This window comes from Symphodus melops (assembly GCF_947650265.1).
Source record: "Symphodus melops genome assembly, chromosome: 6".
In the NCBI taxonomy this organism is placed as follows: domain Eukaryota; kingdom Metazoa; phylum Chordata; class Actinopteri; order Labriformes; family Labridae; genus Symphodus; species Symphodus melops.
The window spans coordinates 19,705,595-19,729,620 of NC_136696.1; the positions used below are offsets into that span (position 1 = coordinate 19,705,595).

The window sequence follows — 24,026 nt, forward strand, 5'->3', positions numbered from 1 at the left end:
AAGAGCATTTTGGCTATACAATTTGTCATATAGTTTGCTGACAGGCACTCAGTTCTTTTATTAAAGTTCTTGTGAGACACCCATTTGTTTGTGTCAATTTTTTTACACCATTATAAACCTCCATATATTCCGTAACCAGTTCAAAACTCTTGACATGAGCTTGCAAATAGTTGAACATGTGATCAGATGTCTCTTTGAAGAAATGTGACATCATGTTATTCAAAAAAATTAAATAAACATATTTCAGCCAACAATCCTCCCGTAACCTTTCAACAACTGGTGTTGACCTTTGCTGCACAGCATAAAATTGCATTTCACCCATGGGTGGCAGATATCTGTGAAACACACGTAATGCAGTTGCTTCATCCATCAGGGTGAACTCATCCTTAAAATGTTCCTCTCTCAGGCCCCTGAGAGAACTTTACGTGCTAATAAACCTTACTTTATGACAATAAGCCTTCATTAGAAAACACTATTGAGACCGAATGGCTCACTAGCCATCTCGTCTCACCTTCTTTTCTTAGCGCAATTGTTCAGCCACTTAGACCCTGAGCGTGACACACATTCTCAATAATCGTTCAGCCCCCAGTCTCCCGAATAGGAGCGCCTAAAAATAAGGATATACGCTGTCCTGGGTCCGTCCTATCCCTGCCCCCTCCTCCGCGTAAACCGACCCGACCCCTGTTATCCCTATGGATGAGCAAATAGACTATGATCACAGAGTCTGTGTGACGCGGCCCTGGCTCCTTTATAAACCAAACTCTTTCCACTCTCAACAGTCAAGTTACACACGCAAAGAGTCGATCACTGCTGCTCCAGCTTAAAACTCAACTTTTTCAACGATTATTCTCGAGGCCATAAAACAAGGAAGGACTTGCCAAGAGGGTGCCAATTAAAAAAAAAAGCGGACGACCAGCTGCCCTGCTCATTGTAAAACCGGATAATTTAATCCATCATTGTGCTGTCATACGCGTTTTTTCGCAAGTACATTTGAAAAATCTCAAGGCTGCTTCTTCAACTCCTCCAAGTTTGAGCTTTGCTCCACGAGCGCGCGCTTGCCATCGAGCTGCTAAAAGTTTTCTGCGCTTGCCGAGCGAGTGTCACCGAGGTATAAAAGTGGACGAGGAAAGAGCAACCATGATGAGCAATAACTACAGCGAGGACCAGCTGCCTCCACAGTACTACCAGGGCACCGAGTTTGGGGAAGAGGAGGACGACGAAATGCCAGCCACGGAGAAGGACCTGGCCGAGGACGCGCCATGGAAGAAGATCCAGCAGAACACCTTCACCAGGTGGTGCAACGAGCACCTGAAGTGCGTCAACAAGACCATCACCGACCTGCAGAGGGAGTTCACTGATGGCCTGAAGCTTATTTCGCTCCTGGAGGTTTTGAGTCAGAAGAAAATGTACAGAAAGCACCACACCAGACCCAACTTTAGGCAGATGAAACTGGAAAATGTTTCTGTGGCGCTGGAGTTTCTGGAAAGAGAACACATCAAACTAGTCTCAATAGGTGAGTAACACTTGACATCTGATAACTGGAATCAAAACAGCAATGACATAAAGACATACAAACATAAAGGCTACCCATCATTAGATAAGAAGCAGTAATTAAATAGCATTGTGTTGCTGCTCTGTTGGTATGTTATCAGCCAGCAGTGCCTGTCAGACAAGGATTTTACAGGCCCCTGGAAAGACACATTGAGCCGAGGTCAACAGCTTATTGGAAAGTTACTGCAGAGGTGCCACTGATCTCATGACCTTGTGCCAGGGCCATGCCTGGTGGCTCTGTAATGTGCTTATACTTCCCCTGCTGCAGCAACATGGAGAATACTGCAGTATATAAATGTAGACCCTATTGCCACACACAAACACAAGCGGGCAGGCACACTCACATTCTCCCTCTAAACCAGAAGTCTGAACAACTCACTGGGGCTCAGTGTTGACAGCCTATTGCTGTCCTCACAGAGCCAGCCGAAACTCCTGCGAGGTGAGGATTAACTCCAGTGGGATTTTGGGGATCAGACTGTGGAACAGAAAGCTGAAGTAACAATAAATTGTTGCGGATATCTGTCACATCCAAAAAGTCACCAGAGGCACACTTTACTCCACCAGTATGCCACCTCGAAATATTCAAGGAGAAAGTACAGACCTATTATGAAAAGCACACATATTGTAAGATGAAGAGTTATGGCTTCATTATGCACCTGTATACAACCCCACAACTCATACAGGACAGAAGTTATTAACATTTTGACAAAGTATTTTTTCTGTTTTGGTGACTAATGATCCTAACACACACTTGAGTGAAATTCCCAGCATGGCTGAGGCGTTGGTTGCTGGACTGTGAATAGCCAAAGTATGTCTACCTCGATACAAAGTGTGTGTTTTAGTTTGAATGTGTGTTGATGTAGCCTCTCAATAGGAAACTGAAATCTCAGGGTGGTTAAGGTCAAAGCCACAACTATCACCACAAAGTGTTTGTCCACGACAGGGTGTTTAATGTTCCTGAGTGTGTCTAGAACAGTTGTCCCAGATGTACACACACACTAGGTCAGACTCTTTTTTTTTTTTTTTGACAGAAACAGGGCGTGATAACAGAAGTCCTGCTGTTTTACTTCCTAACACCCTGTCCTCCCTTCAGCACAAGTGGGTCAGTGTAGCTCTCTTAGGATAATGTCTCCGTCCCCTCACAGTGACACAGAGACACTAAAAAAAAACATCACCACAGGCTTAGCTGAACATGTGCCACAGGATCAAAAACCCCACTGTGCCACATTGTGCCACCTGCTCGTGCCAGTCACACCGTGACACATCAAACATTACGCTCTTAAGAGGAGATCTGATCTATGAAAAGAGAAACAGGCCCAATAAAACTCTCCTGTGATAAACAACTCGCACCATGGTCCCTTTGTTATTAAAGTCTTACTATATTTACCAGAGTGTATCATGGCAGATTAGTCAATGAAACATTAAAGTCTCCTCAGAGGCTCTTTGACTTAAATGGCTAAAATGTCCAAATTAACGTGGATTTATAATGGATTATTTGACGACTTTTCCTCGGAGAAAGTCAGGAAATGAGTCGCATGCGTGCTGTCAAAGGATCTAATCTGCTTCTATGTGATTTATCACACTCCAGTGCTACAAGTTTCGGAGGTAATTGAAATCCGAGTGGTATTTATGCAGAGAGGGATCCACTTCCACATATCCTCAGCTGTCACTGTCTGCAGAGTTGCATTGTGACTGGATGACAGATTGTCAGGGGTCCTCAGCCAGACAGCTGTCTTAGAGAAGGGGCTCTGGGGAAGCAGCGAGGAGCATTAGATTCTTGTCTCCTCAGCAGTCAATCATCATTGTTTATATTTCCACTCAGAATAGCCCGGTCATCTCGACAGCAAGAAAAGAATAATTCTTCATTTGTGATAATTCTTAAAATTTTAATGGCTTAGTTTCCCAGTGCACATAAACATCAATAAATGTTCAAGATAAAATAGCTAACCAACAAATACTGCAGGACATGGTGCATTATGTGAACTGTTGGAAGTTATAAATCCTCATGTTTCCTGTTCTTTCTACTGTCCAAATACAGATAGCAAAGCCATTGTGGATGGAAATCTAAAGCTGATTCTGGGTCTTATCTGGACCCTTATCCTCCACTACTCTATCTCCATGCCCATGTGGGATGATGAGGATGAAGAGGAGACTAAGAAGCTGACCCCCAAACAGCGCTTGTTGGGCTGGATACAGAACAAGGTGCCTCAGCTGCCCATCAACAACTTCAACCGTGACTGGCGGGATGGAAAAGCCCTGGGAGCTCTGGTGGACAACTGTGCCCCTGGTAAGAAGTTGCTAGAGGGACCAGCTGAGTCCGTGGGAGGGGAGGTGTGGAATGCTGAGTCAGAACGCACCTGGTGAAAGTAAAAAAGGCCACTTGTGTGTGGCCGTTTTCCTCGGTTGCTATGGAGGCAGGGGTCAGGCATGTGCCAGTCACTTAATCAGAAACTCTATCACCTCCTCAGGAAAATTTGTCTCCTTTGGTCTTCATTTAGAACTGAGAGAGGTGTAGCCCTACGTCGCACACCGTTTTAATCACACACTAGTACAAACACACACCCAGATTCTGACATCAGTTTCATATGTCAGAATAATCTGTCTCTGGAGACCAGGTGGTGTTGGTGGATTGCAGAGGGGTTGCTGATGGCCGGAGGACATCCCTGCCAGCTGTCCCACAATGACTGAAGCTTTCATTCTCACTGTTTGGAGCCCTAAGGCCCAAGTCCGACTTTGGTGTTTATAGCCCTGCTGCTACACAACACCCCCAAATTTGGGCACCATTCCTCCTCTTCTGTCAAGGGGGACGCTTGGCCTCACATCAATATGCAGAGTGATCTGTCACATGGAGGTGCCTAAGCCACAGATCCAAGGACCACAAGGCCATCGTTTGAGTCACTGCCAGTTTTGGCTTCTGCTTTCACAATGAACATCATTGTTTTTTCCTAGCTGAGCTTGAAAGAGTAAAAGGTGGAGGAGTAGCAAGAGGAGGGAATAGCAATGTGTTTTACTGTGTTTATCTGAGCCATTGATCAGAGAAGACGCATCTTTCAAACACAATGCTGCAACACTGACCATACAAGGATCTGCTGTTTCATCAGCTCATACCAAACAGCAGGTCGACTGACGAAACTCCCTCTATACTGAAACACAAAAACACAAGAGCTCTGTACAAAACAAGCTAATTGGCTTTATAGGGATTTAAAGGTAGATAACTACATTTTTTTTCCACAAGGAAAGTGCATGTTAATAAACATCTATCTTTGTGATCCATCAGTTTGCGATAATTCGAGTTTAAACCTGTAACACTAAAATCTGCAGTACATCCCTTATGTTCTTAAACAACTAGGCCTATTGCATACATCTCTTTGTATTACATTGATGTTGCCTCATGAATATCCTGGTGCATGCAAAATGATAGTTTTCTAAATTCCCTCCCTGTTATGTTATTGTACATTGAGATGCATGTAAACTCCTCCCTGTTAATACTGTTGTCCTGTGTCTCTTATAATCGGATAATAGTATTCTATGGAGTGCCTGTATTACTCTTTTAAGTGAGTGGCCGCTTTGTCGCCAACTCTAATCCAATTTAGGTATTAGCAGCCTGCACGAGGTTAGCATTAGCTTCAGTGAAAGTGTAAGAGCGCTGGAGGTGGTTTGTTTTAAATGGCCAAGAGACCTTCATTTTCTTTATTTACAGGAGCAAAGCAGTGTCGGTAAGGTCAAGCAACGTTGTTGGAGATGTTAGACAGATAGTGATGATGGCCTGAGTGGTCTAATTATAGAAACTTCAGTGTAACGCTGACTGTATTTATGTCTGCCGAATTATAACCCTGTTTGTGCTCTGTTAGGTTTGTGCCCTGATTGGCCAGATTGGGACCCAAACAAGCCTGTGCAGAATGCCAGAGAGGCCATGCAGCAGGCTGACGATTGGTTGGGCGTGCCTCAGGTAAGATGCATTCAGAGAAATCAGTCACTATGCTTTTGAGGCAGCACTGAACTGAAAATAACTAGCACTGTGCATTATATGGAGGCCAGTGTTTTTCCACAAAAAAATCATGCTGGAGGGCTGCCATGAAATATTTATTTTTCAGCTTCTTCAGTATTTCAATTTACTGTACTGTGGCTTTTAGTAAGTGAGTTTGTGGAGTAGTATTTGGGAATTTGTGGATGCGAGAAATTTCTTAAGACCTTTGGAAGCAGCCAATGAAACAGAGGTGTAAATGTGCACATGCTGCTCAGAATAACAATGTGAACAGAGCCAGAGTGTGATATTTCCTGTCCTGTTTGTGTGACTCTGAGTCACGTTATGTGCTCTATGTCGCTTGTTTACTTGTTTGTCTAAGACACAGGGTTAGCTATTCTCCATGAGGCTTAGCATTGGTGAGATAGCCGTGGGGTGTATGTCATGGCTCTGGAGGACTGGGAGGCTAGATTCTTGTGTGGTGGTGTTAAGGAGATGTGGGAGAGGTCTGGCTCAGGATAAATCCCCCCTGCCTGGCTTATTGAAGGCAACAATCCTTAACCCTGCTGTCCTGGGGTTAAATATAACCAGCGTGGAGCATGGCTTTGTGCCACTGTATGATAGGCAGACAAGTACTGAAAGGGAGAGAGGAGTCAGAGGTTGGGGGAGTTACTCAATTAATTCCTTGATTAATCCCATTGCACACTCCCTATTAAGGGAAATTGGTATTATAATTTACGAAACATTGCTAGTGCTTAGAAATGAAAATAGCTACATTTTAGAGATTAATTGGGCTATCGTGTCATGGTTGTTGCAGAAAGTTGCATAAAAGTTTACATTTATGTTGATCATCATTTTCAATTAAACCAGTTATTGATACATATGTTTAACCCTGGTACTGGTTTTCTTTCTGTGCTTTAGGTGATTGCTCCTGAGGAGATTGTGGACCCGGATGTGGATGAGCACTCAGTGATGACTTACCTTTCCCAGTTTCCCAAGGCAAAGCTAAAGCCCGGAGCTTCTCTTAAGCCTAAACAACTTTTCCCGGACAAGGCCAAAGCCTATGGACCGGGTGCGTAGCCAAACAATAGCCGTGAATTCCTGAAAAGTTCACAAAGCATCATAATCATATGAATAATCCATGAATATTTCTTTGTATTTACATCACAGGTATTGAGCCTCATGGCAACAAGGTTCTGAAACCAGCTGTGTTCACTGTGGAAACTCAGGAGGCCGGCAGTGGTGAGGTCCTGGTCTATGTAGAGGATCCTGAGGGACACAAAGAGGAGGCAAGTTACATTTATTAGACTGAGTGCTAGCTATCTAGATAATAATGCTCGATTTCAAAGTTAAACATTTCAATTTCAACATCTTCTCATTCTTCAGGCTAAAGTTAAACCCAGCAAAGACAAGATCGGAACGTACACAGTCACTTATGTTCCTAAAGTTGAAGGCGTCCACAAGGTAAGCTCGAGAATAATTTTTCATAGATGCACATTTATTCTGTACATAACATTGTACATCACAAGATGCCCTTAACATGTTTTACATTCCCCTCTTAGGTCAAAGTTCTGTTTGCTGGTCAGGACATTGATAAGAGCCCCTACACAGTGAATGTAGCAAAGGATTTGGGTGACCCTAACAAAGTCCACGCCAGGGGACCAGGCTTGGATCCCACAGGCAATGTGGCTAACAAGCCTACCTACTTTGACATCTTTACAGCTGGTATGTATGAAACATTCAACCACTTTTGATGAAAAAAGCTACAAAATCTACTTTCACCTGGGATAAATGACGAATGTTCTCATCACACTCAGGTGCGGGTAATGGTGATGTAAGTGTGGCCATCGTCGACCCTCAGGGCAAAACGGACACAGTGGAGCTCATCCTGGAGAATAAGGGCGACAGTGTTTTTCGTTGTACTTATCGTCCAGTGCTGGAAGGTCCTCACCAGATCCATGTCCTGTTTGCGGGCCAGGAGATCCCCAAGAGCCCTTTTACTGTCAATGTTGCAGAGGGTAAGCAATCTTTCTTTGTTGTAAATTACTGCCAGACAAATCTGATTTCCAAGGCCTTCTGTTAGTGTCAGAGTGATGTATTCATCACAATCTACAGTCATCTTTGTTTTCCCTGGGAAGAGCCTCCAAGGTTAGCCCATAACCCTTCCTATCTGTTATTTCTAGCTCCACAAATTGCTCCTCCTGCGGGAGCTCCACTGGAGATAGCCCCTCAGTCAGTGCTTACCCCTCCTGGAACAAAGGGGGGGAAGGCGGTACCCCCTACAAAACCTGGCCGTCCAAGTTAGTATGGCCTGCTGGGAGGAGCCTGTGCTCAGTGCTCAGCCAGATCCCCCAAAACCTTTCCTTAAGCTGCACCCTGCAGATGCAATCTCTCTGCTCTTTAAGATTAGGGTGCTGCGGCTGAGTGCCGTGCTTGGTTGCCTGCTCCATCTTTTTGCATCTTGCAGCTTGATGGTTAAGTTTTGTTCCGATAGAGTTGATATGTGTTGTTGTCAGTTATTTTATGTATTGTCCCACCCTGCATTTCTGTATACTTTGTTCTGTTAAATATCTTCGCTTGCGCTGTTGACATGTTTGTTTTTACCGCTGTCTAAGTTTGCGTCAGTTTAAGCCTGCAGTCAACATTTCAGAGTGACTAAAATGTTGTCAGATGCTCCGTCAGTGCTCTCAAATGTATCAATATCCTTTTCAACATTGTGCTTTATGTGCTGCAAAAAGCATCTTTCTCATTTACAGGTTCTGCCAGTCAACCTTTAAGAATCCACGCAAATTGGATATTTTCTCGTCTTTTCTACTAACATTGCTGTCAACTGCTGGCTGCACTCAGTTGCCTTCTGCTCTGTTAAATATTCCTCTTTCACACTTGTTGTCATTCGTTGCAGCCATCAACCCAAACGCCTGCAGAGCTACGGGCAGAGGCCTTCAGCCTAAAGGCGTGAGAGTAAAGGAGGTTGCAGACTTCAAAGTCTTCACCAAGGGAGCTGGCAGCGGAACGCTGAACGTCTCAGTCAAAGGACCAAGTGAGTCAGACAGCCCTCTCTTCTCTGCACCACTTGTCCTCCTACATCTTTAAAACTACTTTCTCTTTGAGGTTTAGTCTTACGGAAGCTTTAAAACATGATAAAACATAAAACGTGATACAAAATGTTTTTTGTTGCTGAAAAATAATACATATTGTGTGTGTGTTTCACCCTCAGCTGGAGCAGAGGAGAAAGTGAAAGTGCAAGATGCAGGAAATGGTGTGTATGAGTGTGAATATTTGCCCCTTAAGCAGGGTAAATACACTGTCAACATCACCTGGGGAGGCCAGCCTATCCCACGCAGGTACACTCCTAAAGCTGCCCTAAATCAATCAATAAAAAAGTTTATCAACATCACACTGGGTAATACTGTGTTCTCCTCTATGCTACAGTCCCTTTGAGGTAGAAGTGGGAGCAGAGGCAGGTTTTCAGAAGGTGAGGGCCTGGGGTCCTGGCCTTAAAACGGGCATGGTGGGAAAATCGGCTGACTTTGTAGTCGAGGCCATCGGAACCGAAGTTGGAACTTTAGGTGAGCCATGTGATACAAGAAGGCTGAATTCTTTATGTAATCTAAATGTAATGCCCGAGTATTAAAATTCTTGTGATGTTTAGGCTTCTCCATCGAAGGCCCATCACAGGCTAAAATTGAGTGTGACGATAAGGGCGATGGCTCCTGTGATGTGCGCTATTGGCCCACTGAGCCTGGTGACTATGCTGTCCACGTCATCTGTGACGACGAGGATATCAAGGACAGTCCCTTCATGGCCCACATCCTCCCTGCAGCTAATGATACATTTCCTGAGAAGGTATTTTCATTTCACTGAATTTTGTACCATTTTTAGAAGCGTACATACAATTATCATGGTAAAATATTTTGTAAAAAAAATAAATAAAAACTAATAAAAACAAATACGCTGCAGGTGAAAGCCTTTGGTCCAGGACTGAAGCCGACTGGCGTCATTGTGAACAAACCAACTGAATTCACCATTGATGTCCGCATGGCTGGCAAGGGTCAACTCAGAATCTACGCACAGGTATGGAGACCTTTATTGTGAATGTATAGGATCGCATTATTTATACTGCATGTGGCATGTGGCCTACAGATGGGAACTGACATGCTCTTGTATCCACTCAGGACGCTGAAGGCTGTGCCATCAACATCAAGATCACTGACAAGGGAGATGGCACCTTTCTGTGTGTGTACACTCCTGTCAAGCCCATCAAACACACCATCATCATCACCTGGGGGGAGGTCAATGTGCCCAACAGCCCCTTCAGAGTAAGATCCATATTACTGTGCTGCACTTAAAATTAAGCCAACTTGACATAATGATACTCCAGAAAGTGAGAGGATTGCAGTCATTCTACTTGAACCAATTGCTTCTTGCTCAAGTTGCCTGTGAATTCATTAGGTGCTGGTTGGAGAGGGTTCTCACCCTGACAAAGTCAAAGTCTATGGGCCTGGAGTGGAGAAGACTGGGCTTAAGGCTAATGAGCCCACATACTTCACTGTGGACTGCAGTGAGGCTGGTCAAGGTGAACATCTGTGGACTTAATGGACTTTTTAAGAAATGATTGCTGTATTATTCGAGTGCTGAAGAATATAAAGCAGGGGGTGAAGAGAAAGTTGACATGTACAGTTTAGCTACCAAAGTAGAGAAAAGTTTTTTTTTCGATGTACTTGAAATAAAGCTTTAGGCATTGGAGTGACAGCTTCTATTTATTCAGATCATCTGCTTTTACTGACCTCTGTGAACTGTGCTCATTTCTATGCGCCATTAGGGGACATCAGCATTGGAATCAAGTGTGCCCCAGGGGTGGTTGGCCCTGCTGAGGCAGACATTGACTTTGACATCATCAAGAATGACAATGACACCTTCACTGTCAAGTACACTCCCCCGGCTGCGGGAAAATATACCATCATGGTGCTCTTTGCTGAGCAGGTAGGATAAAAACTATGATATTGTTGTATTATATTTACAAACAATAAAAATATTTTTAATGTTCTATTACTTTAGAGTTTATTTTACAACTGTTTTTTTTTTAATTGACTTTATCAGGAAATTTCCGTCAGTCCTTTCAAAGTCAAAGTGGATCCCTCCCATGATGCAGGCAAGGTGAGAGCAGAGGGTCCTGGAATCAACAAAACAGGTGAGATCCACTGACACAGAAACCAGAGGTTGTGTAAACACTACACACTCAAAATTTAAAGGCATTTGCATTCGAAACAAACACCCACAACAGCACACTGATGTCATATAAACGCTTTGATCTGATGAGAATTGATAGCACGAACATAACACATGTGTTTCAGGTGTGGAGGTGGGCACTCCAACCCACTTCACCATCTACACAAAGGGAGCTGGCAAGGCCAAGCCTGAGGTGCATTTCGCAGCATCAGGCCCAGGAGAGGCGGTTCGTGACTTCGAGATCATCGATAACCATGATTACTCCTACACTGTCAAGTACACAGCTCTTCAACAGGTACAGAACGCCTCTGTTTGAAGCCTATTAACATCACAACAGTATACAGAGATGTTTCATGAAACACCTCCAACTGAACCCATATTCATTCTGCCTTTTGTGCTACTTCAGGGCAACATGGCGATTTCCGTCACTCATGGAGGGGATCCCATTCCCAAGAGCCCTTTCCACATCACAGTGGCACCGCCTCTCGATATCGGACAGGTGAAAGTTGAGGGATTAGAAAACAGTAAGTTTCATACCCCTGATGCTTTATTTTTGCATTCACTTTGTACAATTGCAACAGTTGTAATGGTTTGATGTTGATCTTTCCTGCAGAAGTTGAGGTTGGAAAGGATCAGGAGTTCACAGTTAACACAAAGGGTGCTGGTGGACAGGGCAATGTAGGTGTGAAGATGACCTCACCCTCTGGTCGACCAATCCCTTGCAAGCTGGAATCAGACAAAGCCAAAGGCACTCACAGTGTCAAGTATATTCCCCCAGAGGAGGGGCCGTACAAGGTTGATGTCAGCTATGATGGCAACCCAGTGATGGGAAGTCCCTTTGAGGTTGAAGCAGTCATGCCTGCCGATCCTTCAAAGGTAAAAGTTCATAAAAACTAAATGTAGTTCTACTCTTCAAAACCCACATCACATTACATGCAAATGTTTTAGGTTTCTTAAGATAAGTGTGTAATAATCACTAATAGAAATCTCTCTTGGGTTTTGCATTACAGGTGCGAGCCTATGGCCCAGGCCTAAAAGGAGGCATTGTTGGTAAACCAGCTCCATTCACTATTGACACAAAAGGAGCCGGTGCAGGTGGACTTGGCCTGACTGTGGAGGGTCCCTGCGAGGCAAAGATTGAGTGCCAGGACAATGGTGACGGCACATGTTCAGTGAACTACCTGCCCACTGAGGCCGGGGAGTACGCCATCAACATCTTGTTTGCTGAGAAGCACATTCCCGGCTCTCCCTTCAAAGCCCCGGTGCGCTCAGCTCTCGACCCTAGCAAGGTAACGGCAAGTGGGCCAGGTCTGGAGAGGGCCAAGGCAGGAGAACCAGCAACCTTCACCGTGGACTGCACCAGGGCAGGAGACGCCGAGCTCACCATCGAGATTGTGTCAGAGACTGGCGTTAAGGCTGAAGTGCACATCCAGAAAACTGCTGAGGGAACCTTCTCTGTCACTTACATCCCTTCCTTCCATGGCACTCACACCATCACCATCAAGTACGGTGGTCATATGATTCCCCAGTTTCCCAAAGTCCTGCAGGTGGAGCCCTCTGTTGACACCAGTGGGGTGCACGTTTATGGACCAGGCGTGGAGCCTCGAGGTAACTAGATTAAGAAGCTAAATTTAAGTTACAGTAGTTGATTGCTTAAATGACTTTTCTTACAAGTAACTCATTTATTGATTGAACTGCTTTTTTGCTGATTGCAGCTTTTCAGAGGTGTACATTTGTTCTTGTTTTAGTTTATTTTTTTAAGTATTTTTTGTAGGTCTAATGAATCGATGAAGTGATATTGAAAATATTGAATTGTCAGTAAATCGTAATATCTTGACAGGTTTGATAACAGCTGCTCGAGCTTAAAACGTCTATGTCACATTCTATTGTAAAAGAGCCCTCTCAACCTTGTTTATCTGAGTAAACAAATAAGCAGAAGGGCTTTTTTGTTTGTAGGGGTCCTCAGAGAAGTCACAACCCACTTCATTGTGGATGCCCGCACCCTCAACAAGGTTGGAGGAAATCATGTGAAGGTTCATGTTATCAACCCCTCCGGCTCCAACACAGACACCTACATCACTGACAAGGGAGACGGCACCTACAGAGTGGAATACACAGCGTTTGAGGACGGTAGGAGAAAAAAAGTACTTTTAGTATCACTGAGAATAATAATCCATACATTTAAAAGGTTATTAAGTGAATGATAAATGTAAGTTCAACAAAATGACTTCAAATAGAAAGAAAACATTTACAAATATCGGCTTTCTGAACATGACTGACAGAGAACTGACTAACAGGTGATGGAGTTGGGGGGTATTTGGAAATAAAGCAGGATGGATAAAAAAAAAAGAATGAAAGAGGGGTATAAATACAGAATGATGCATTGGAGCAATGATGTGGAGGGCAGAGAGCAGGGAGGCAGACTGTCTCTGTTTTATAAATAGGGTGCTCTGGAACAGAAGCTCTTAGCCAGGCAGGTATGTGTGCTGAAGGCTGCCTGCACACAGCTATACAGCAGGGGAGTGACAGGGGATATTAATAGAGACCTATAACACAAAGCAAAGAGATCACAGAGCACTTCTCCACCACCAGACATGCACCAATATCACAGCAGTGCGAGAGAATCTGGCATATCGGCCTACTGAGAAGGCTCTGTCAGAAAAATGTTGTTACAGAATAATGAATAGGGAACAGATGTAACAGCTTGTAAGTAAACCAGAGATCTGCACTTCTTTTATGAATAAACACATGCTTATCTGCAGTACCTAAAGGGGAATTTGTCTAGTCCATAATAAAAATGAATAAGAAAACAACCTCTGAAATTATTGGCTTGATTTGAAAGGTTTTACATCATATATTAAACGGAAACATTTTTTATGTGCGCAGGAATGCATCTTATTGAAGTGCTGTATGATGATGCTCCATCCCCAAAGAGTCCCTTCAGAGTGAATGTGGTGGAGGGATGTGATCCAACCAGGGTTCGTGCCTATGGCCCAGGTCTGGAGGGAGGAATTACCAACAAGCCCAACTGCTTTACAGTTGAGACCAGGTACTGTTTTTTTCACATCTGTAGGAGAAATTTGGAGGAACTGAACTTAAACACTTGCAGTCGAATGAAGGTTTTGGCCTCTATCTCAGGGGTGCTGGTACAGGAGGCCTGGGCCTGACAATTGAGGGGGCTTCAGAGTCAAAAATATCCTGCAAGGACAACAAGGATGGCAGCTGCAGTGTGGAGTACATCCCCTACACTCCTGGCGAGTATGATGTCAACATTAATTATGGGGGTCAGGCGATCCCAGGCAGCCCATTCCGTGTACTTGTCAGAGACCCTGTGGATCCCAGCAAGGTGAAGTGCACAGGTCCAGGTCTGGGTGCTGGAGTGAGAGCCCATGTTCCTCAGACTTTCAAAGTGGACTGTACCCAGGCTGGACAGGCTCCACTGGAAGTCAAACTCTATGGTCCATCAGGTAGAGCACAACTTACAGACAAACTTAGAGAGCTCTCCTATTTTTACCAAACAAACAATATCATATCCATACTGTTTAATCCTCAGGTACTGTGGAGCCTGTTGGTGTGAAGAATAACGGTGATGGCACACACACAGTTCACTACACCCCAGCCCAGGATGGCCCCTACACTGTAGCTGTCAAATATGCAGATCAGGAGGTCCCACACAGGTACAGAGTGAATTCAAACAAAGCAGTGTGTGCAGACATGTCTTAATTAAAGTTCTGCTCCTTCTGACTTCTCTTTAAAAAGAAATATGCAATGAAGCCAATTTACTGCTCCCACTTCTCTCTTTTGTAGGACTGGATTTAGTAATTATATTTGACATTCTCTCCTTCTTCAACAGTCCTTTCAAGGTAATGTCTCAGCCCGGGCATGACGCCAGCAAAGTACGTGCAAGTGGCCCTGGTCTAGACAAAAAAGGTGTGTCTGCAAGCCTGCCAGTCGAGTTCACCATCGATGCTCGTGATGCCGGCGAGGGACTGCTCACTGTGCAGATTCTGGTGGGTTCAGCTTCATCGTTTCTGAAGCTTACACTACCATTGAGAATAACTAGTTGTAAAATAAGACGTTGTTTGTTGACAGGACCCAGAGGGGAAGCCAAAGAATGCAACCATCCAAGACAACAGGGATGGGACCTACACCGTCTCCTATGTGCCTGACTCTACAGGCCCCTATACCATCACTATTAAATATGGCGGAGATGAGATCCCTTACTCGCCATACCGCATCCAATCCCTTCCCACAGGAGACGCCAGCAAATGTCGTGTCACAGGTAAGAAAACCAGTACGGATACATAAATGATAGGACAAATGGAATTATTTATTATAGCTCGATTAAAAATTCACAATTTTCTTTTCCAGTATCTATTGGAGGACATGGTGTGTGTAAGTAATCCCAGCTTTGTCTTACTAGTTATACATTTCTAAAAATAAAAATAAAATCTTAAATCCATGCCTTAGACACTACTTATCACCCGTTATTCTCATTTCTTGTCAGCAAACCTTCAGAAGCTGCAGACCTCAGAGGACACAGTCATCACTGTGGATGCAAAGGCTGCTGGGAAAGGCAAGGTGACCTGTAAGGTGCTCACCCCACAGGGGATGGAAGTAGACATGGATGTGGTGGAGAATCGTGATGGCACCTTTGACATTTACTACACCGCCCCTGAACCTGGGAAATATGTCATCACCATCCGCTTTGGGGGACAGAACATCCCTAAAAGCCCCTTCCATGTGGTGGTAAGTAATGGAGACTTAGACTTAGTTCTTAGTAATGGAACAGTTCTGCAGTCATTTGCCGTAGTCATATGAAACCAACAATTTCTCTCTGTATTGACAGGCCTCAAATGAGCCAGTTGTCCCCAGCGATACTGTGGATCCTCTCTTCCGTCCTGTTAACTTCCTTGTCCCCTTCACGCCACAGCAAGGGGAAATCACAGGTGTTACAAACACTGCTGAAACAGAAAAAAACACTCACACTCACAAGTATCTTCTTCATGTCACTTACGGTTAACCAAACCTCTGTCATTTCCAGGTGAGGTAAGGATGCCTTCAGGCAAGACTGCTCGTCCACATATCACAGACAATAAGGACGGCACCATCACAATCAAGTACCAGCCCACAGAGAGAGGCCTGCATGAGATGGACATCAAATATGACAGCAACCACATTCCAGGTCAGAAAAAAACAGTGTAGACAGAAAACAATAACCAAAGTATATCCCAGATGTTGCAATATTATTTATCTAAGCTCTGAGTCCTTACACTGTTTTTCCTTTGTCCCCATAGGGAGCCCTCTGCAGTTCTTTGTGGATGCTGTAAACCCAGGAGTGGTGACTGCTTTTGGTCCAGGTCTGAGTTATGGAATGGTCAACCGAGCTGCCACTTTCACTGTGGTCACCAAGAATGCAGGGGAAGGTAGCAAACCTCAACGTTTTCTGTAACAAAGTGGATTTGTGATCATGCAGTTATTCGTTGCAAAACTGCTGTTTACACAAAACTACAGAAAACTGACATTCCTTCTCCCCCCCCTCCCCAAAGGTGGTCTGTCCCTGGCAGTGGAAGGTCCCTCTAAGGCTGAGATCACCTGTAAGGATAACAAAGACGGTACCTGCACTGTGTCCTACCTGCCCAGGGCTCCTGGAGACTACAACATCATTGTCAAGTTTGACAACAAGCACATTTCTGGCAGTCCCTTTACTGCTAAGATCACAGGTTGGGAAATAACTTCTGTCTTATTCATTTTGTTGATGTATATTTATAGGGGGTGTCGACATTATATGTCAGGTTTTGGGGGTTGACAAACATCTGAATTGCATTTTGTATTTGTATAGGGGATGATGCCATAACGAGAACATCCCAGCTGAATGTTGGCACAGCGGCTGATGTATCCCTTAAGATCACAGAGACTGATCTGAGCTCCCTCTCTGCCAGTATCAGAGCTCCATCAGGCAATGAGGAGCCGTGCCTGCTCAAGAGACTGCCCAACAGACACCTCGGTAAGATATTTACTTCCCAGGAAGAGCAAAACAGATAAGAAGCTGTTGGATGCAAGATATCTTACATTTGATTTGTCGGTTTTATACCTTATTTTTGTCTTGTTTTTCTTCAACTCCTAGGTATTTCTTTTACCCCTAAAGAGGTCGGTGAGCATGAAGTAAGCGTAAGGAAGAATGGAATAAACGTGGCCAACAGTCCTTTTAAAATCATGGTCGGTCAGTCAGAGATCGGTGAGGCCAGCAGAGTAAAGGCTTTCGGCAAAGGCCTGGTGGAAGCACACACTTTTGAAATGGCCGAGTTCTTTGTGGATACAAGGAATGCTGGTAAGTCTTAGAGCCACAAAGTTTCCCTTGTCAGTCAACATAAAAAGGCAGCAGTTGTTACACTCTCCTTTTTTTTAACCCGATTCTTTAGGTTATGGAGGTCTAGCGTTGTCAGTTGAGGGACCAAGCAAAGTCGATATCAACTGTGAAGACATGGAGGACGGGACATGCAGAGTGACCTACTGTCCAACAGAACCTGGGAGTTACACTGTCAACATCAAGTTTGCTGAAAAGCACATCCCAGGTTCAAATCTTTCAAATACATTTCAAAAGTTAACGTAACTTATCATCTGTACGTCTTTTGTCAACTGTATGTGTTTCTGCCCTTTCAGGTAGTCCTTTCACAGTGAAGGTGAGCGGAGAAGGAAGAATGAAGGAGAGTATAACCAGAAAGAGACAAGCCTCTTCAATTGCTTCAGTGGGCAGCACATGCGGCCTTAACCTCAAGATCCCCGGTAAGTCCATAAGCCAGAGACAGAAGTACTTAAAGGGCAGTGTTCAACCATCCTCAAATAAATAAAACCTGCTGAAGACTCACACTTATGACATCACTGCTTACTCCCCACTGTAGGAAATTGGTTCCAGATGGTTTCAGCTCAGGAGAGGCTGACCAGGACGTTCACCCGCAGCAGCCACACTTACACCCGCACTGAGCGCACAGAGATCAGCAAAATACGTGGTGGGGAGACCAAGAGGGAGGTACGAATGGAGGAGAGCACCCAAGTGGGCGGAGGAGGAAGCCCCTTCAGAGATGTGTTTGGAGATTTTCTGGGCAGAGAGAGCCTCAGCAGCTTTGCGGGCATCACTGCCAGACCTGAGGGTAAGAGTCCGTAATAATATCACATTTTTAAAAAAAAAAGAAAAAAAAGAAAAATCATTCAAGTCTTGATTGCATCTAAATGAATGTGCTGCTCTGTATTTTCCAGTTGAGAGGGGCTCTCAGGCTATGACAGCTCAAGTGACTAGCCCCAGTGGGAAAACAGTGGATGCTGACATCGTGGACGGAGGGAGCAGCACCTACAGTGTGCGCTTTATCCCCCAGGAAACTGGACCCCACACTGTCAATGTCAAGTATAGAGACCAACACGTCCCAGGGAGCCCCTTCCAGTTTACTGTGGGACCTATGGGGGAGGGAGGATCACACAAGGTCCGCGCAGGAGGACCTGGCCTAGAGAGAGGCGTGGCTGGGGCACCCTGTGAGTTTGCTGTGTGGATGTGGGAAATCCAGGAAGAAAAACAATATTCAATGCATGATTTTAAATGTTTCACAGTCTGTTAATACTTAAGATACATTCATCTTAATGAGCTTTGTTTCATCCTCTCCAGCTGAGTTTAGTATCTGGACCAGAGAGGCAGGAGCTGGTGGTTTGTCTATTGCTGTAGAAGGCCCCAGCAAGGCTGAAATCTCCTTTGAAGACAGGAAAGATGGTTCCTGTGGAGTCTCCTACATAGTCAAAGAACCAGGTACAATATTTCACAACTTTCACAACTATTCATTTTTATGATGTACGAGTGTTTTTGTGACTTAACCGCTCAACTTTCAAGTAGTTTTCCATCACATCCACCAATTGATATAAATTGAAGAGAATAACCTGTCTGCTCCACAGGTGACTATGAAGTGTCAATCAAGTTCAACAATGAGCAAATCCCTGACAGCCCGTTCATTGTTCCGATTGCAACGCTGTCAGATGAGGCCCGCAGGCTCACTGTCACAAGCCTTCAGGTAAGATCACACACACACAGTTGACAAAAGCGCCACTAATTTGTTGCTGAAAACAATCAAAGATACGAACAATGCACAGAATATTGCAGGGTTGAATAACAGATTGCATGCAACATAATGCATGAATGATGGTCGATATTTCTGTCTCATAGCACTTTGCCCTTGATGTGTAATTGAATGCCAGTGCTGGAGCAGTATCCACAACTATAATACTGTGATACTGGCCGGCGATGAAGGGCTGGATTAACTGTCTCTCTCGTATATGGGGCAACACAAGCTGTGCTATGTGTGAGCAGTCAGATTGTGTTTCTGTCTGAGAGGAAAGAAAATAAGAAAAGAGTGAGAGCTGGAGTTGAAAACTCCTTTAAAGAAACCTGTGACAGCTCCCAATGTTGGTCTCCTCACTTCATGGATGTCTGGCTTATTTGCTTTCACAGTTTCCATTACAGCTGTCAACAATGCTAAAAACATTTATTTTTAGCTAACTTAAATGCCACTCCAGAGTGCTTTCCCACTGTGAAAAGCCAGCTCGAGTGCAATATCAGACTAACGTTTGAAATGTCAAGCTAGCTCTTATGTCTGGTAGGACCGCTTGTCCACCTGTAGGGCAAAAAAAACTAAACGCCTCGTTGTAACCTCTGACCTCTCTGCCTCTCACACCAGAGTGCTTAATCTATTCTTGTTCAGACATGAGTCACACACTTGTCAGAAACACCGTGTCCCTCAGGGTTAGGGCGCACACACTGAACAAATATATATTCTAAACATATTCTACCCTGTCCTTTGTAGGAAAAGGACTTGAAGGTAAACCAAGAGGCATCCTTCATGGTCCAGCGCAACGGGGCTCGAGGTGTCGTTGACGCCAAAGTCCACACACCATCCGGCTCTTCTGAGGAATGCTATGTCACTGATCTTGACAGCGGTACACGTACACCTTTCTTTGTTGTGCAAAGTTGTCTTTTGAGGAATCTACAAACATCACATGAATAATACTGTACACCAGTAACACTCATGCTTGTGTTGTGTTCAGACAAGAACGCCATCCGCTTCATTCCACGGGAGAACGGCGTTCACTCCATAGATGTCAAGTTTAACGGATGCCACATTCCTGGAAGTCCCTTTAATGTGCGAGTGGGAGACCCAGGGCTGATTGCAGACCCAGGCATGGTGACAGCACATGGCCCTGGACTTCTGGGAGGAACCACAGGTAGAAATAGAAACCATGTGCCACATTAGCATTATGCATGGTTTCCTTGAATAATATGTCCAGCTAATTAATTAAATACGTAGTCAATAAGCTTTCCTTTACTTTCCCTTTTTTTCCCCCTCAGGTGTATCCTTAGAGTTTGTGGTCAACACCTGTAATGCAGGCTCTGGCACCCTGTCTGTAAACATAGATGGGCCATCTAAGGTCAAGATGGACTGCCGCGAGTGTCCCGAAGGTTACAAGATCACCTACACACCGATGGCACCTGGCAACTATCTCATCACGATTAAATATGGAGGTCCACAGCACATCGTGGGCAGCCCTTTCAAAGCTAAAATCACAGGTCTGGCTTAACTGTCTTTCTCCCATCTGATCTGTCGTTCTCAGATTACAAGTGACTTGATTATGAAACAAGTGTTCCTCTGAAAACTGGGTGGAAGTCAGCGAAGTGTTATGTCATCATTTTTCATTCACTTAGAGTACATCTTACATAAAAGATATGTCTTTGGCACTACACAAATGGCACCATACAAATGCATCTTTATTAGATAAATGTGACGTGAAAAAAAGTATTTCTGGAAGTTCACTTCAACTGGTGTGAACTGTTTCTCAGACCCTAGTTTGCTTCTGTGAACATTTCAGCCAAGCAGAACAATCCCCAAAAGCAGCAGCATGATTGCTTCCCTCTTATCCTTGTCGATTCTAAGTGTGTTATATAAAGTCTGGACTGAGCCATGATGACATTAGATAACCTCTTGCTCTCTTTCTCTGTCTCTGTCTCTGTCTCGAGCAGGTGCTCGCCTATCAGGGGGACACAGCCTCCATGAGACTTCCTCTGTTCTGGTCGAAACAGTTACCAAGACCTCCAAAGTGGGCGGAGCCTACAGCTCCTCTTCTTCGACCACCTCATCCATACTGGCATCCGATGCCAGCAAGGTGGTTTGTCGTGGAGCAGGACTTTCTAAGGCTTTGGTTGGACAAAAAAACAACTTTACAGTTGACTGCGGCAAAGCAGGTGAGATTATTCACAATCCTAAAAGACCAATAGACCGACAGAAGATCGACATAGTGAAACAAAATACAGCCACAACAGATTAAAGTAATACTGATTTTTGGACTCTTGCCTGCAGCTACACAAGCTCTAAGCAAAAGAAGATAATCACCAAATAAAGCTGAAATGATGTTTAATGACAATTTAACAAGCATTCGAGTCATTTGAAGTTTCCGATTAATTGACCTAGAGCTGCACTCACTTTTCTATTAGTTATTATTTGTTTCCACCAAATCTCGAGAGAAATAACTGGCTTTTGAAGTGATCGCTAACTTTGTTTGACTTTTGGTGCTTGGCAGGTTGAATACATTTCATTAAAAACCAGTTTCAGTGAAAAGAGCTGCCTCCTGATGCTGAAAACCGAGTAAACAAGCAGGAGTAAATAAAAGATAAAAATAGAGCCGAGTGAACTGTAGAATTGGGAGATAATGCTCTGTGGGATTGGAACTTTTATTATCACTAATCATTCAATCTATTTATAAAACGTTTTGATTTGTGCAGCTTTAAGCCAACACAAACACATCTGTGACTTCAATCATTTAATCCCACCTGTTACTGCTCTGTCCAGGTAGCAATATGCTGATGGTCGGGGTGCATGGACCCCAATCTCCCTGTGAGGATGTGCACGTCAAGCACATGGGCAACAAGCTCTACAACGTCACCTACACCATCAAGGACAAGGGCAGCTACACAGTGATCGTCAAATGGGGTGACGACAACATCCCCGGGAGCCCTTACAAAGTGGTTGCTCCTTAAAATAAACTCGACCAATGTGCCAGCCCTTCTCCAACACGGACCCGCCACCCTTGTCTCATCGTGTCAATCAAACTGCCCACGACTTCTCTTCAGGCGCTGCTCCAGCGAATTATAGTATACTCAACACGCACTAAAACCTGCAAGGACATCTGCTTACAGTTTTCTAGATGACAGAATACCTGATGTGCCAAAGTTTTGTATTAACTCCAGGGATGACATTTTACAAGATTGCATCCGCATTCAGAGTGCTGTTAAGGCAAAAGCGTGGTTTACACGCATATGTTGATTTAATGGATTGCTCGGTCCATAAAACTTCCTGTATTTGTTCTAGTTTTGTAAAAGAATGGCATCATATATGAATGTTGAAAGTTTCTGGAGACATCAGCAGTGTTAAAGTGTGATGCAATGTGGTTTTTGTATGATTTAAGAATGAGACCTTTTTTTTGTTATATTAACCTATTTTTGGTAAGTCTTCGCAGCCCTAATAAAGATTTAATTGCTAACTTTTCAGACAAAATGATTGAATTTATTTGACTCTCATGGGGTTTGTTGATTCTTCAGTAGTTCAACAGAACATTTCCTGGTGTTTAGATTTGGTTTCTGAACTGCACTGTGGTCAGGATATTTTCTGGCTCTCAGTTTGGTATCTGACCGGTACTTAATAGATCAAACAGCTTTTTCACATTTAGTCTAAAGGAAACTTACTATTGGTTCAGCTGATTAATCCTCTTTATGATCTAACATAACTGTTGAATATTGTACTGCCAAAGAGCCCTTGGTTGTACCTTCAGTACTCCCATGTACATCCTGTACTTGTCCAGATGCAATCACAAGATGGCAGCAAAGTCAAGCTCCTCTGTATCTAAAACTTAACCAAACCACACCAGAACCAAATTTCAATTGTTCCCAGTGAAGATTAACTACACATCCTTTACGCAAGGGAGCCTGTGGAGCAGCTTCCATTGTATGTGTAATTAATCCTTTTGGATCAGCAACGGAACACAAGTGGTTTCTGTTGTGGCATCCTCACAGGCGGGGGAGGGGTCGGACCCAACTGAGGCACAATTCATTCAGAGAGAAGGGAGCCTTAGCCTTTTACTGGTGTGTGCTCCTCTGCATATGTGTGTGTAACCACTTGTGTCGCCTCCATGGCCTGCGTGTGTGTTCGGTGCGTCCTCTGCGTGGTCTGTAAGCCTGGGTCCCCACAGTGAGTCAACCACCCAGCCTCCACAAGCTGACACACAGCACCAGCACCATCCTTTACAGAGAGGAGCCTATAATTAGGTGCTAATTTTCTCTGGTTCCACGGTGACATGATGCTGGGGGCCATGGTGAAGGAAGACAGAACGAGCGGGTGTGTTTGATGAACAGTGGCAAAAGCTCAACTCCAGGACCATCTGGCCAAGTGGCTGGCGCTGCCCACTGCTGCCCGTGATGACGCTGGGACCAGGGCTGGGGCCCACCCACGTCAGTCTGTCCTCCCACGTCCTGCTCCTCCGGACCGGGACCCAGGCGTCTGTCCACCACAACATGTTTATCTGGAGTGACTGCCAAGTGAATCACAGTCGTGTGGAAGATGCAGTTCCTTGCTTTGTAGACACCAGCGATCAAGCAAGAAAACAGAGAGAGAGGGGAACGTTGAAATAAAGAGGGAGGAAGATACGGCAGAGTAGGAGAGAGATTGTGGGAGAAAGATGGATTAGAGGGAGAGAATGGGATTAAAATAATACAGATGGAAGAATGGGAGGCAGACAGGCGCGCAGGCACTCACAAAGAAGGCAAACAAGCAAAAGTGCATTTAAAACAATGAAAAAAACCACATCGCACAAGAGTCAATCACTGCTCCAGATTCATTTCAAACATGGTAATGATGTGTACAGCTTAACCCTGAGAGCCATCAGACTTGTTGGACTTAGGGAAATGGGTGATGGCTTATTAATATCCTTCTCAGGGGGGGATCAATGGGGAGAGGGTGTGACAGGGTGATCTTTTGTCTCTCTTATATCTTCCTCATCCCCGTCCCCCTCTTACTTGCACACTCTCTCTCAGAAATCTGGATTATGTTAAGAGTAAAATTGTGTAAAGGCTTGCCCCGAAAAGCTTTTGAAGTTGGTGCTCTCAGGGCAAAAATCTCATTCTCTGCCTGGCCAACGTCATGGTGACTTCTGCTCTCTTTTCTTTCTCTCTCTCCCTCTCTCTCTCTCTCTCTCTCTC

The 24,026-nt window shown here is 44.5% G+C and overlaps 1 protein-coding gene across 2 annotated transcripts; it reads left to right on the plus strand.

Moving 5' to 3' along the window:
* The first annotated feature begins 743 nt into the window (after window positions 1–743).
* LOC306825056 (filamin-C-like) lies at window positions 744–22,317 on the plus strand. 2 transcript variants are annotated; one of them, XM_079345547.1, is made up of 47 exons: window positions 744–1,513; window positions 3,590–3,838; window positions 5,403–5,500; window positions 6,437–6,587; window positions 6,686–6,804; window positions 6,902–6,979; window positions 7,078–7,240; window positions 7,333–7,533; window positions 7,699–7,815; window positions 8,418–8,555; window positions 8,733–8,859; window positions 8,948–9,084; window positions 9,168–9,361; window positions 9,476–9,589; window positions 9,691–9,834; window positions 9,968–10,091; window positions 10,338–10,498; window positions 10,616–10,706; window positions 10,870–11,039; window positions 11,151–11,268; window positions 11,358–11,620; window positions 11,755–12,352; window positions 12,701–12,874; window positions 13,631–13,793; window positions 13,883–14,211; window positions 14,298–14,421; window positions 14,598–14,754; window positions 14,837–15,026; window positions 15,116–15,139; window positions 15,252–15,493; window positions 15,594–15,693; window positions 15,789–15,929; window positions 16,042–16,170; window positions 16,294–16,467; window positions 16,587–16,751; window positions 16,872–17,075; window positions 17,167–17,319; window positions 17,408–17,530; window positions 17,647–17,895; window positions 18,002–18,271; window positions 18,402–18,539; window positions 18,683–18,798; window positions 19,588–19,720; window positions 19,829–20,005; window positions 20,130–20,348; window positions 20,799–21,020; window positions 21,625–22,317. In XM_079345547.1, exons 1-47 carry the CDS (start codon window positions 1,138–1,140, stop codon window positions 21,810–21,812), a joined length of 8,235 nt encoding a protein of 2,744 aa, XP_079201673.1. In that variant the 5' UTR covers window positions 744–1,137; the 3' UTR covers window positions 21,813–22,317. The 2 variants fall into 2 exon arrangements, with proteins under 2 accessions (XP_079201673.1, XP_079201674.1); XM_079345548.1 differs by lacking the exon at window positions 7,699–7,815.
* Window positions 22,318–24,026: the final 1,709 nt, after the last annotated feature.